The sequence below is a fragment of the Ceratotherium simum genome, chromosome 1, assembly GCF_057802395.1.
Source record: "Ceratotherium simum simum isolate JZ-2026a chromosome 1, ASM5780239v1, whole genome shotgun sequence".
Classification (NCBI taxonomy): Eukaryota; Metazoa; Chordata; class Mammalia; order Perissodactyla; family Rhinocerotidae; genus Ceratotherium; species Ceratotherium simum.
This window is the reverse complement of record NC_141900.1, coordinates 46,679,125-46,691,259: the sequence shown is the minus strand read 5'-3', so window position 1 is coordinate 46,691,259 and position 12,135 is coordinate 46,679,125. Positions and strand designations below refer to the sequence as shown.

The 12,135-nt window shown below is 38.9% G+C and overlaps 1 protein-coding gene across 1 annotated transcript in view; it reads right to left on the bottom strand.

Annotated features, from left to right (window-relative positions):
• The window catches only part of SCIN (scinderin), a 76,506-nt gene extending 66,038 nt beyond the window's left edge, over nt 1-10,468 (bottom strand). Inside the window, exons 1-3 of the mRNA XM_004431396.3 lie at nt 10,204-10,468; nt 4,695-4,849; nt 440-601 (exon numbers count right to left, since the gene is read on the bottom strand). Of these exons, the coding sequence (XP_004431453.1) occupies nt 440-601; nt 4,695-4,849; nt 10,204-10,402 (516 nt within the window). The 5' untranslated portion in view covers nt 10,403-10,468. The remainder of the gene's footprint in view (nt 1-439; nt 602-4,694; nt 4,850-10,203) is intronic.
• Between the last annotated feature and the right edge of the window lie 1,667 nt (nt 10,469-12,135).

The following is a 12,135-nucleotide window of genomic DNA, read 5'->3' as shown; positions in this document are numbered from 1 at the left end:
CCCCAAAACTCTTCAGGCAGGCTATTTAGACTCATCTTATGTCCATTTTAAATTCTAGAACCTTTGCTTTCTGGAGGAATCAATTTCTCCCTTAAGTAATGTTTTCCCACACACAATTAGGAACAAAAATAATTAGAGGAAGCTCTGTTCAGAGAGAAGGGGAAATATATTAAAAATTATTCAATTTCCGTTCTATGGTAGGAAGAACTAAATCACTACTCCACTCTAAACCTATCAAAGAAAATAAAAACTGAAATCTTACTTTGTGTGTCAGTTAAATACTTGCCAATTTACTCATATGATATAATTGCATCTCACATAAACAAGACCTCTTTCTAGTGTGTAGAAAAAGTCATTACCTTCCATGACACGTACACCTGATTTGATCTGAAAACAATTTACTTTCCTTTAGACATCTACCTGTGTATATAAAACTTACAGTGCCAAGGTCAATGATGAAGCAGTCGCCCTTGTTGAAACTGTCCCAGGTAAGGGGAACTTCCGTGGCCCTGACCACTCTCCGACCCTTCACATGCAGGAGCCTCTCGGCAGTCAGGTCGTTGGTGAGAACGTGATTTAGTCCAGATGCCACACCTCCAGCCTGATCAGTGGGAGGAAGACAGGAAACAAAACAAAATGGATGAGGCTTCTAAGTAGACATAACAAGGTATAAAAGTACAGATGTTTGTGCCAAAACCGCCTGCCAAGCCAAGATAAAATAGCCATCTAAGTGCGTGTGAAATTAAATATGCAGAAGAGAATTCCTTGGCAAATCAACAGGTTTTTTGTTTGTTTGTTTTTTAGGCTCTTTGTCCTTCCTGTTTTAACCATTCACTTTAACAGTGCGAATATTTACTGAGAACCATCAGTGTAAAAAAAACCTCCTACATAAACAAAAAGAAGCCATAGCTTTTGTCCATTGAGAACTAATAATTCTTAAGTCAGTGAGCGAGAAGGCAGACAAGGATTTCAGGGAAGATGGCGGCGGAGGATGGAGGAGACTCAGAGGCAACAGGTACACATGACGAGCACCCAGAGACTAAGGCACCCCAAAATTTCCATTGTCACAGCATTAGGGCAGAGAAGGGGAGTTTAGTGCTGGCCAGGTATGGGCTGCTCCTATTTATGGTCCTTGTTTTTACATTAAAAATCACCTGTCTTATTTATTTACTTTTTGGTAAAAAGAGTTTAGTAAATACACCAGGCCTAAGTATTTATACTCTAAATTAGGAGAGATGCAGTATCTTGGCTGCATAACCCCAAACAAAACAAAACAAAACAAAATATAACTGCATTGAATTAAAAAATGCTGAAGAAAAAATATATACTGGATCAAGCACATCTTCTTGCATTATTTGAAATGAGCTTTTATCTTTTCATTTTTTTTCTAATTAAGTCTTAAGAAAAATAATCTTTATTCCACAATTAATTATGAGGTAATGTGCTTACTAAAGATGCAGTGTAAATAGATCTCTGTCACTTATTGATCAAAGGCCTCCTATGATAATATGGTAAGAAAAATTAACAGTATAAGAAACCTATAAAATAATCCAACTTTCAAATTTATCATATAAACATGTACAGTAAATCCAAAGAAAGAGGTTAAACTGCATATGTAATCATTAACACATTCTTTAAATTTCCATTGACTTTGAATTCCCCCATTCTCCAGGAAAAGGCCTTCATAAATAGAAAGGTTTTGTTAATATAAGCTAAATGTTGACTTCAGGACAATTATAACCACAAATTTTAAGAAATATATAATAATTTCTCAGACCATAATTTTACAATGATATATTTATTGACTAAACAAACTAAGTATTATAGAATAAAAATAAATACAAGTTTTCATCTACAAACTACTGCTCTTGGCCATTTCAAGTTTTTTTAATAGGAAGTATATTGTGATCTGATAAAAAAAAATAGTATAAAAACACTGTAATCTGAAAAAAACGTTATAAAATATTGAGCAGACTCAGACTGAGTATACATATACAAATTTAGGTTCATTTCATGTGACATTATGAACCATATAGTCTGTGAATATTTAACAGTATTTAAAAAGTCAATTTTGTCTCTAATATTTGATGCCGAAAATGCACACAAGAAAAACTTTGTTTTGTATAGGTCTGTATCAGACAGTAAGTAGTTCTTCTGTGAATACTGTTCTAACTAACCCTAGAAACTCCCTGTCTCTTTCTACCTTTTCTACAGAATGAAAACAAGGTTGATGATCCTCTAAATCAGTGGCACCATAAATACAGTTTTGCTGGCCGAAGATGTCCGATTGTTGTTATTTACAATCATGGCTGAGGGCTGGGTCTTGTTGAGCTTGGAAAAGGTGTGATTAGCCAGAGATTTAATATAAGGAAGTAGTGGTAAGTAACAGTCCTCTATAACTCCTCCCCAACTCCCTATAAAACCTTACAGAGAAAAAACCTCAAGTCAGTTAAATGACATAGGAAGATGGTCTTAATGTTGAATCTTTACATTACATATGGCAACTAACTATGGTTGTGGCTGACTGAGTAACGGCAGGTTTTGCCAAGTTTTGCCCATTCCAAATAAACACAATTCCCTGTTTCATAAAGTAATATTAAATAAAAAATTCATCCCAACATTTGAACCGTTTATTTATGTTGAGAGCATCATAGTATAATGGTTACCAGCTTAGGCAGCATCATAGTATAATGGGGACCAGCTTGGACACTGGAGGCAGATGGTCACCCAGTCACATAACAGCTATTAGACCTTGGCAAATTACACAGTCTCTCTAAGCTTCGGTTTACTTACCTTAATAGGGTGATAATGACAGAAAGTGCACCACAGGGCTGTTGTTTGGATTAAACGAGATAATATACATGAAGTGCTTAGCATATTCCTATAAGCATGAAATTAAGTATAGCATAATACATAATCTTTGCTATTCTGGGTGGTCAACTATCTTTGCTTCCACATTTCCTATCAAATATTGTTGCAACTGCACACATTGTCATCTGTTCAATGTCACCAATGATAAGACAGTGAACTGATTTTTTTGCTGGTAAATTTGACCTCCATTTGCAAACATCCTCTTTCTAAAAAATGCTGATTTATGGTGGTTTTAATGTTGATAATTAGAATATAATTATCCAATAACTGTAAAATTACTTTTATCATGTCCACTTTTAAATATGTATCCAGAAGTTGATTTCAGAAATCCTGCTAATAGCCAGCAGGATTAATGCTACTAACAAATGTCCCTACTGATTGTGTATGTAGTATATAGGTATTTTATTATTTAGTTTAACCCTTAATCCTTACAACACCTATATGAGGAAGCTGCTGTTTTACACCCATTGCACATTTGAGGAAACTGAGCACAGAAAGCTTATGTACTTGCCCTGAGGCAAAGTCATACGTGGCAGAAACGGGTTCATCACCAGGATGATGGCACGGTATATGTTTTTAATAACTACAAGACCCAGTTTATTCAAAATGTTGGGTTCATTAACATAAAGCAAGTTTCAGGATCATTTGACATAAACGGTAGGAACTCATGTGTATTAAATAAAATGAGAGCTAATAGTTTCATATTTAGGGTGGTTCATAGCCTAGAGTAAAAAAATGAGTTCAAAAGAGAGAAGAGAATTTATAAGTGTTTTGTCCTGATCCCAATGGCATCACAAAATATCCATCTAAGGCTCTGGTCAGGTAAAAGTAGAAACAAACCCTGGCATTTAGGCAAATTTAGTATACATTCAGAAGTCTCATTTAGCTCTGAGGTTTTAGGTCTTCAGTAGGCTATCATGCTTGAGGGGTGGGATGGTGGGGTCTGCAGAATACCTGTTGGAGCATGTTTGATTTTGAAAAGGATTATTTCTGGAATGTCTTTCTGGGGAGGGTATTCCAAACACTTTAACTGAACACCCCTAGGGGTAGCAGGTATGGTGAAGGATGGCCAGTCTGCAAGGGTCACTGGGAGATTTCCAGAAAAAAGCTATCCTTTACTGAAAGTTGCCTTAAAGGGATAGAACTATTTAACTTTTGTTTTTTATTTTCAGAAGTAAAGCCATTTGATGATTAGTGTTTCAGGCCAATACACATAAACTATGTATACAGGTGTTTGTGCCAGTGTATGTGTATTTGAGTTTGTGGGGATGAACCACATCTATGTTCAACTCAGTGGTTTCATCTGTATCATTTCCAAGATCAAACCACACTATTAGGGAAATGCATGTATAGTTCTTTGTATTAACTAAAGTCATAATTGTTATAAATACTGCATTAAGATATTCCAGAACAATTGAGATTCCCAAGTTGTGGGTCATTTGCAGCAAATTCAGAGATTCTCTAGAATGCAAAAATGAAACCTGTTAATACCCAAGTTACCAATATTTAATTACTGGAGTAATTTCACAAAATTTTAAAGGGCTTTCTTGTGACCACATAACTGAAAGCTCTTAACTTTATTAAAAATTAACTTATTAAATGAAATCAAGTCAGACTATTTCACATATTACACCATATATTCCACAAACATTTATTGAGTGTCTACTGTGTCCAGCAGGTACTGGGGATCTATCAGTGAACAAAGCAGATTAAAACAAAACAAAAAATCCTGCCGTCAACGAACTTTCATTTTATGAAGACATGAGGTGTAGATGGATAAGAAAAGAAGATCATATCAGAAACAGTTTCAGAGAGCTGCTCACCTTGTATTTTAGACCTCCTTTGAAATAGCCAACAAAATCAGTAGACTCATAGCCTTGAAGTTCTCTATTCTGCACTGGCTTGCCACCCAAATAGTCATCCATCTGAACAGTAAAGATGGCAGCTGCTGTACTTTCATCCTGAGTACACTCCTTTCCTGAAATAGCAAATGATAGCACTTCATTTATCAAGCAAGGAAAAGAATTAAGGCAGAATTTCTGATACAAAAAACTCAGAAATTTTCTTTGAATTATAGATCAATACAATAAATGGTCTTCAAGAGAACAATCTTTTAGCAGAAATAGTGTAATACAAAATATTATTTTGCTAATAAGTAAAAGAATTTTGTTCCTGCTTTCCAATTCTTTCTTTCAAAATTTTAAAAGGAACACCACTGTCTGGACACGCTCAGGAAGATATAACAATACATTCCAGTAAGATTCAAATTCACTTGGTACAGTCACTAAGATCGGGCTATGAAAACATTTTGCAATTGTTTTAGCCTTAATTAGCATCAATCCTTAGGTTTCCAATACGTCATTATGTTCATATTTGTAAGGAATATGAACATCATAGGCCACTGCTAAACAACTTCAGTAAAGCAAGTGGTTTTTAGAATGCGAAAATGAATATAACTTGACCTTACTCCTATTATTGAGTCCCAGTGTCCCCACTTCACTATCTTATTGGTATGAGACAATATTTTCCAAAGGAAAAGGGAGAGTAAAGGAACTAGTATGCTAACATCTACTGAACGCTATAGTATTGTCCCAAAAATTGAACACATTGAATTTTCACAATTCTAATATAGATCCCATCCAGGCAACCTCACTGAGGTGGAAACACCAATTCTTAAGAACCAGCATCTTCAGTGACACAATGATCAGAGCCAGGACAGTCCTGAAGGGAACTCAGATTTTATAAGACACTTCAAAACTCTTACTATATCTGAGCTATGTGAAAATCATAAATGATTCTAGAAAAAATAATAGCTAACATTTATACATTTATAGTACCATGGCTATGGGCCAGACACTGTGCTAGTGTTTTACATGGATGATCTCATTCAATCTTTAAGCAGCTCCATGCAGCAGAAACTATTTTCTACTATGTTACACGGAAGTAGTGGAGGCTAAGAGGCCGAGTAACTTCTCTGAGGTCATAAAGTTGACCTTTGGTAGAACATGACCCAGAGGCAGGTTTCTGTGACTCTGAAGCACAGGCTCTTAGAAATTACAATACTAGTAGGTATTTTTTTATGATCAGATTCTAATTAGCAGTAAAATTTTATGGCGATTGGTGTATGTGATTTTTCTCCATGGATAATTGATGCATAAAAGTCTAGAAGCTATACCAATACTATAGTTCATCTGAAACTCCAATAGAGAGTATTCACCAAAGTTGAAGAAAGCACATCAGTCAGTTATATTAAAGAAAGAATTATGTTTCTTTACAATTTCTGCCTTACTCTCAAAGGGGACCTGTAGAGCAAGTATGTTCTCAGGAAAAAAATTCAGTAGCTAGAAGAGTATTTGACATGATATCAATTTTGTGAACTTGTGGTCAAAGGAAATCATTTAACACTCATAAAAAAACACACATGTGATTTTGTGGTCCAAAAGGACTCTAGTGTCATTCTTCTGCCCACTTTCCCATCCATAAATGAGAATACTAATAAAGGCACAGATACAGATTTGTACAGAGATGCTTTAAGAGGGAAACTTAAATCAAGGTTAATATCAAAGGTGTTAAGGATCATGTATTTGATATAAACATTTTTACTTGAGTACAAGTTGAAACCTGAATCTCTTTAGGTAGATGTAAATGGACAGGCATGCAATTAATGAATGACCTGGAAGTAAGTTAATTAAATTACGCTATCATTTGTTAATGCTTATGTACTGTGTTAGGCCAGGGAATATCCATATGAATAAATAAGTCCTTGCTTTAAAGAGGCTGAAAAGTCTTAATGAAGCCAATACCAGCCATTGAATGTGAAAACTAGAATCAAATTCAGTTGTATCATGATGAAATTCTAGCAAGTGTTCAGAAACTTATGAACTTTCGGTATGAATTCTGCTTATGACTTCATTTATTTTCCCTATGCTGATTTCACCAATGTCTTTCATGTTATGTTATGCTGTTTTGTGTTATGTTGTTTTATATTACGTTACTTTATGTTATATTTGTATATATCCTGTAATCTTCCTAAAACTGTTTTGGGGATGTGATGATTTTATATATAAAACATAGATTAAAAGAGAAGTTTAATAATTAGGTTAATCGCACATCCATTCACAATAAAAACTCTTGCCAAGTTAGGAATATACGAGAACATTCTCAACTTAATAAATAACATCTACAAAAAACATACAGCTAACATAATTCTTAATGTTGAAAGACTGAATGTTTTACCCCTAAGATCAGGAACAAGGCAAGGATGTCCACTCTCACTAATCTTACTCAACATCATACAGGAAATTCTAACGACTGCAATAAGATCAGAAAAAAAAATACAGATTGGAAAGGAAGAAATAAAACTTTCTCTGTTTAGAGATGACAGGATTGTCAATACAGAAAATCCTAAGCAATCTACAAAAAAACAAAATTCCCAGAATAAGTGTATTCAGCAAAATAGCAGGATAAAGATTAATCAATAACAGGGGCCAGGCCCGTGGCTTAGAGGTTAAGTGCACGCGCTCCGGTGCTGGCGGCCCGGGTTCGGATCCCTGGCGCGCACCGACGCACGGCTTCTCCGGCCATGCTGAGGCCGTGTCCCACATACAGCAACTAGAAGGATGTGCAGCTGTGACATACAACTATCTACTGGGCTTTGGGGGAAAAAATAAATAAATAAAATTATAAAAAAAAAAAAAAAAGATTAATCAATAACAAAAAGCAGTCTCATTTTTATATAGAAGCAAAGAACATGCAGATATTGAAATTAGAAGCACAAAACCATTTACAATCACTCCAAAGAAACTGAAATACTCAAGCACATATTTAGCAAAACAGGTACGTGATTTATATGCCAAAAATTACAAACTGGTGATGAAAAAAATAAACGACCTTAATAAATATAAAGACATAGTGTTCACAGATTGTAAGACTCAATATAATAAAGATGTCAATTTTTCCCAAATTGATCTATAGGCTTAATGCTATTCCTATCAAAATCACAGCAAGGTTTATTTTAGATTATATGAGTTTATTATAAAATTTACGTGAGGGCCAGCCCAGTGGCATAGTGGTTAAGTTCACGCGGTCTGCTTCAGTGGCCCAGGGTTCACAGGTTTGGATCCCAGGCACGGACTGACACACCACTCATCAAGCCATGCTGTGGAGGCATCCCACATACAACATAGAGAAAGATGGGCGTAGATGTTAGCTCAGGGCCAATCTTCCTCAGCAAAAAGAGGAAGATTGGCAACGGATGTTAGCTCACGGCCAAGCTTCCTCACAAAAAAAAAAAATATATATGTGAAAAGACAAAGGCCCTGGAATAGCTAAAACAAACTTGACAAAGAAAAAAAAGGTGGGAGGAAAAACTCTATCTGATATTACGGTTTACTATACAGTTACAGTAATCAAGACAGTGTGGTAATTAATGGTGGAAGGATAGACACACAGATCAAGAGACCAAGTTTCCCCCAGTAGTAACATTTTGTAAAACTATTGTATAGTTTAGTATACTAAAGTATAATTATAACAGTATACTGCTACCACATTTTATGAAAATGCTATTACATTTTTTGAAATTGGTGAGCACTAAATGAATAATTAAGAGTTAACATGAATCTGTAAACCCCAAAAAACATAGTGCTTAAAGAACTTATTTGGATAAGAAAGAACGCATAGAATTTAAAAATTGTATTGAAAGCCTTCTTGCAGTCTTGTGCAACAAAGTCAAACTCATCTCTTGTTTACAGCAAGTACATGAAGTTCTTTCACATTTTAATTCACCAAAATGACAAATGTGGCATTTCAGACACCTTTATTCATTCCAGATGCAAATTCTGGAAAGAAAAATGAAGGCGAGGACATTACTATTCTATCTGGCATCATTTATTCATGAACATGGTTATACATTACGGTTTCAGTGTTTTCTGGTATAAAATATAAATAGATCACTATCTATTATAATAGGAATAGTGACATAACACTGGGGAACCAAAATGTGTTTGGGAACTCAGGTTCAGCCTCCTCAAGCAAGCACAAAATTTTAATATCTAATGCTATAATGCAAATAGTCCTTTATCTCTCCCTTTATGTATTGCTCATTTGGAGTTTCTGCTCCAAGTGTTCACTAACACTGAGAACATCACTTCTCAATGTTTTCTACCATTTTGTTTCTTAAAATCTCCTAATGTTAGAAATAAAAATGACGGCTTTCAGGGACTTCAAAACGTGTTCGGTGTGTGTGGTTTTGTATGTTTTCCCCATAAGCTCAGGAATAAAACTAAAAATAAAAAAAATAAAAAAACCCAAGTCCAGGGCAGGCAGCCTATATTAAAAGGCAATAAGGCTCAGATATTGGCACGTTGTTACACGGAGTGTGCCCACTAGCACAGGATCTCACAGGGAGAGCCTGGACATTCAGGATATTTACCAGTAAAAGTAGAAGGTGGAAAAAGTAGAACACACAAGGCCCAGTGTCCTAAGAGCCTGGCGCCAGTGCAGCCCAAAATAATTACTACCGCAGCAGCAGCCGTTTTGTTGCACACTGCGTCCTTGTTCAAACAGATAAAAAATAAATTTTAAAAAAATAACTATTATTATAACAAAGCAACTTATCTAAATAAATAAATATGCCACATAAAGCTATTTATTTATATTGAAGGTCTCCAGCATCCTAATAAACAGGAATAGCTGTTAGCCAAACCCGCGAGCAGCGGGGTGCAGGCGGGACCCTGGTATAAAGCGGCCCAAAATATTAATCACCACAATTAGTAGCGAAATACAAGTTGGCGCCCAAGGGCAAAAAATAAAAATTAATTAATTAAGGGGAAAAAAGGGGCGGGGAGGACTTCTCGCTAGCTAGGGCGGATGCCCACAAACTTGTTTGACTTCATCTCCTCTGTGACAGGGAAACCAGGACTGAACTTGTTGGAAGGTGAGCGGGATTTGGCCAGCGCCAGGGTGCGCGGAGAGGCGGCCCTGGGCGGGAGTGGGGTTTGGAGACTGGAAGGTGAGAGGAGCTAGAGGAACCAGCCCCAAAGCCCGGGAGATGGACGCGACAAAGGTCAAAGCCAGTGGGGTAGGGCTGCTCCCGACTTCGCTGCGCCGGGCGTTTGCAGCCGCGTCTGCAGGAGCGGACTCTGGCGGGGAGAAGGTGGCCCGCCCGAAAGGGGCGGACCGGCGGGGACGCGACTGGTGCGACGGGTTTCCCGTCCGGCCCGGTTTGCGGCACGCCCCCCAGCCCCAACTCCAAACTGCCAATCTCAGCGCCCCGGCAGCCTCGCCCCCCCGCGACCGGGGCGCGTCCGGGTCCCGCTGCCCGCCGCGCCTTACCGAGCCAGAAGTGCAGGCGGTAGGCGAAGCCCTGGCTCGCCTTGGCAGTGTGCAGCACCAGGTAGGCATCCCCGACGTAGAAGTCGCCGTACACGCTCTCGGGCACGGGCACCAGCTCCAGCTTCTCTATCCTCCAGACCTGCAGCCCCGCCTGCTTGCCCGCCCGGGCGAACTCCTCGTGGTACAGCCCCTGGGCCATAGCTCCGGCACGCGATGCTCGGGGAAGCGGGCGCAGGACCTCGTTGACCTTGCAGTCAGACTAAACTGAGACCAGCAGGAGGGACCCTCTTCGCCGCGACTTTATAGAGTTCGCCCTGCGGGGAGGCGGGGCCCCGAAACGGGAGGGGCCCAGGCCGGAGTTGCCGGGGAGGAGGCGATCCGCTCCTTCCCGCGGCGCAGCGTCTGATATCCACCTCCTGCGCCCTTCTCAGAGGCAGGAGGAGAATCGGAATCTCAGAAATCGTGAGATCCAGAGGGAATTTACAGAAACTGCTGGAAATGCCTCTTCCAAAAAAGAACATTTCCCCTGGCAACAGATGGAAGAGATTAGCAATAAAAACTCTGGCTGGCGCATCGATTTTTTAAAATTGGCTGTCCAGGTAACAGTCATCCTAAGCATCAACGCCGTCATTTCATTGGCCATTCTCTCCATTGGCGATGGCTGAAGTTTCTGTCTGTCTTGATCTTCCCAGTTTGAAAATGCCATGAATAACAGCATGTCAGGTTTCTTAGAAAGGATGGAAACCTGGAAGGCTGGCGGTCCTACCCGGGGGACAGAGTTCTGTAAATCCCCAGGGGTTCAGGAGCGGTAGTTAATTAAGCTCATTGCCACCTGCCTCCTTTGGCCAAGAAAGTTCCTGAAAAAAACAACAGCCATCCTTCTGGGGTTTTCTCAGGCTGGGCTGTTTGTGACTGTGATATTATGCTTGGCTTGCCTTGTGAGTTGCCTATTACCCGGTTTCAAGGTGCTCATTTTCTCATTGTTTTCCCTACAGTTTTTGCTTTTGCAGCACAGGCAAAGCACTGTTAAATACAGATGGAAGTTTACCCTTTATTTTGCATTCATTTAACGGAAGCTGATATGGCAAAGGATTTTCCTGTTATTGAAAAAGTAAATAGCTCGCTATGTAAAGTGTAAGAAGGGGCCGGCCCTGTGGCATAGCGGTTAAGTGGGCACGCTCCCCTGCTGGTGGCCTGGGTTGGGATCCCAGGTGCACAGCCAGGCACCACTTGTCAGGCCATGCTGTGGTGGCCTCCCATATAAAGTGGAGGAAGATGGGCACAGGTGTTAGCCCAGGGCCAGTCTTCCTCAGCAAAAAAAAAAAAGAGGAGGATTGGCATGGATGTTAGCTCAGGGCTGATCTTCCTCACAAAAAAAAAATAAAGTGTAAGAAAGATGATTTTATGTATGTACATTTTCTGTCACAGTTTCCCAAATTACAAGAGTCCCCAGAAGGTCATTAATTATGTACAATTTGATTTTTTCCTTAATTAATTTGTGTGGTTTTGATTTGTTTTGTTTTTTGCAAGGAAAGATTTGCCCTGAGTTAACATTTGTTGCCAATCTTCCTCTCTCTCTCTTTTTTTTCCCCTCCCCAAAGCCCAAGTACATGGTTGTATATCCTAGTTGTAAGTCCTTCTAGTTCTTCTATGTGAGCCACTGCCACAGCATGGCAACTGACAGACAGGTGGGGTGGTTCCGCTACCAGGAAATGAACCCATGCCACCAAAGCTGTGACAGCACCGAACTTTAACCACTAGGGCATCAGGCTCTAATTTGTTTTTAAATAGGCATTACATGACCATGGTAAAAAAATTCAAAAGTGCAAGGTGTGCAATAAAACTTTATCTCCACTTCAATTGCCACTCAGCTGCTTTCCCAGAGGCAACTAAGTTACCAGTTTCTTATGTATTTTTCCAGGCATATTTGAT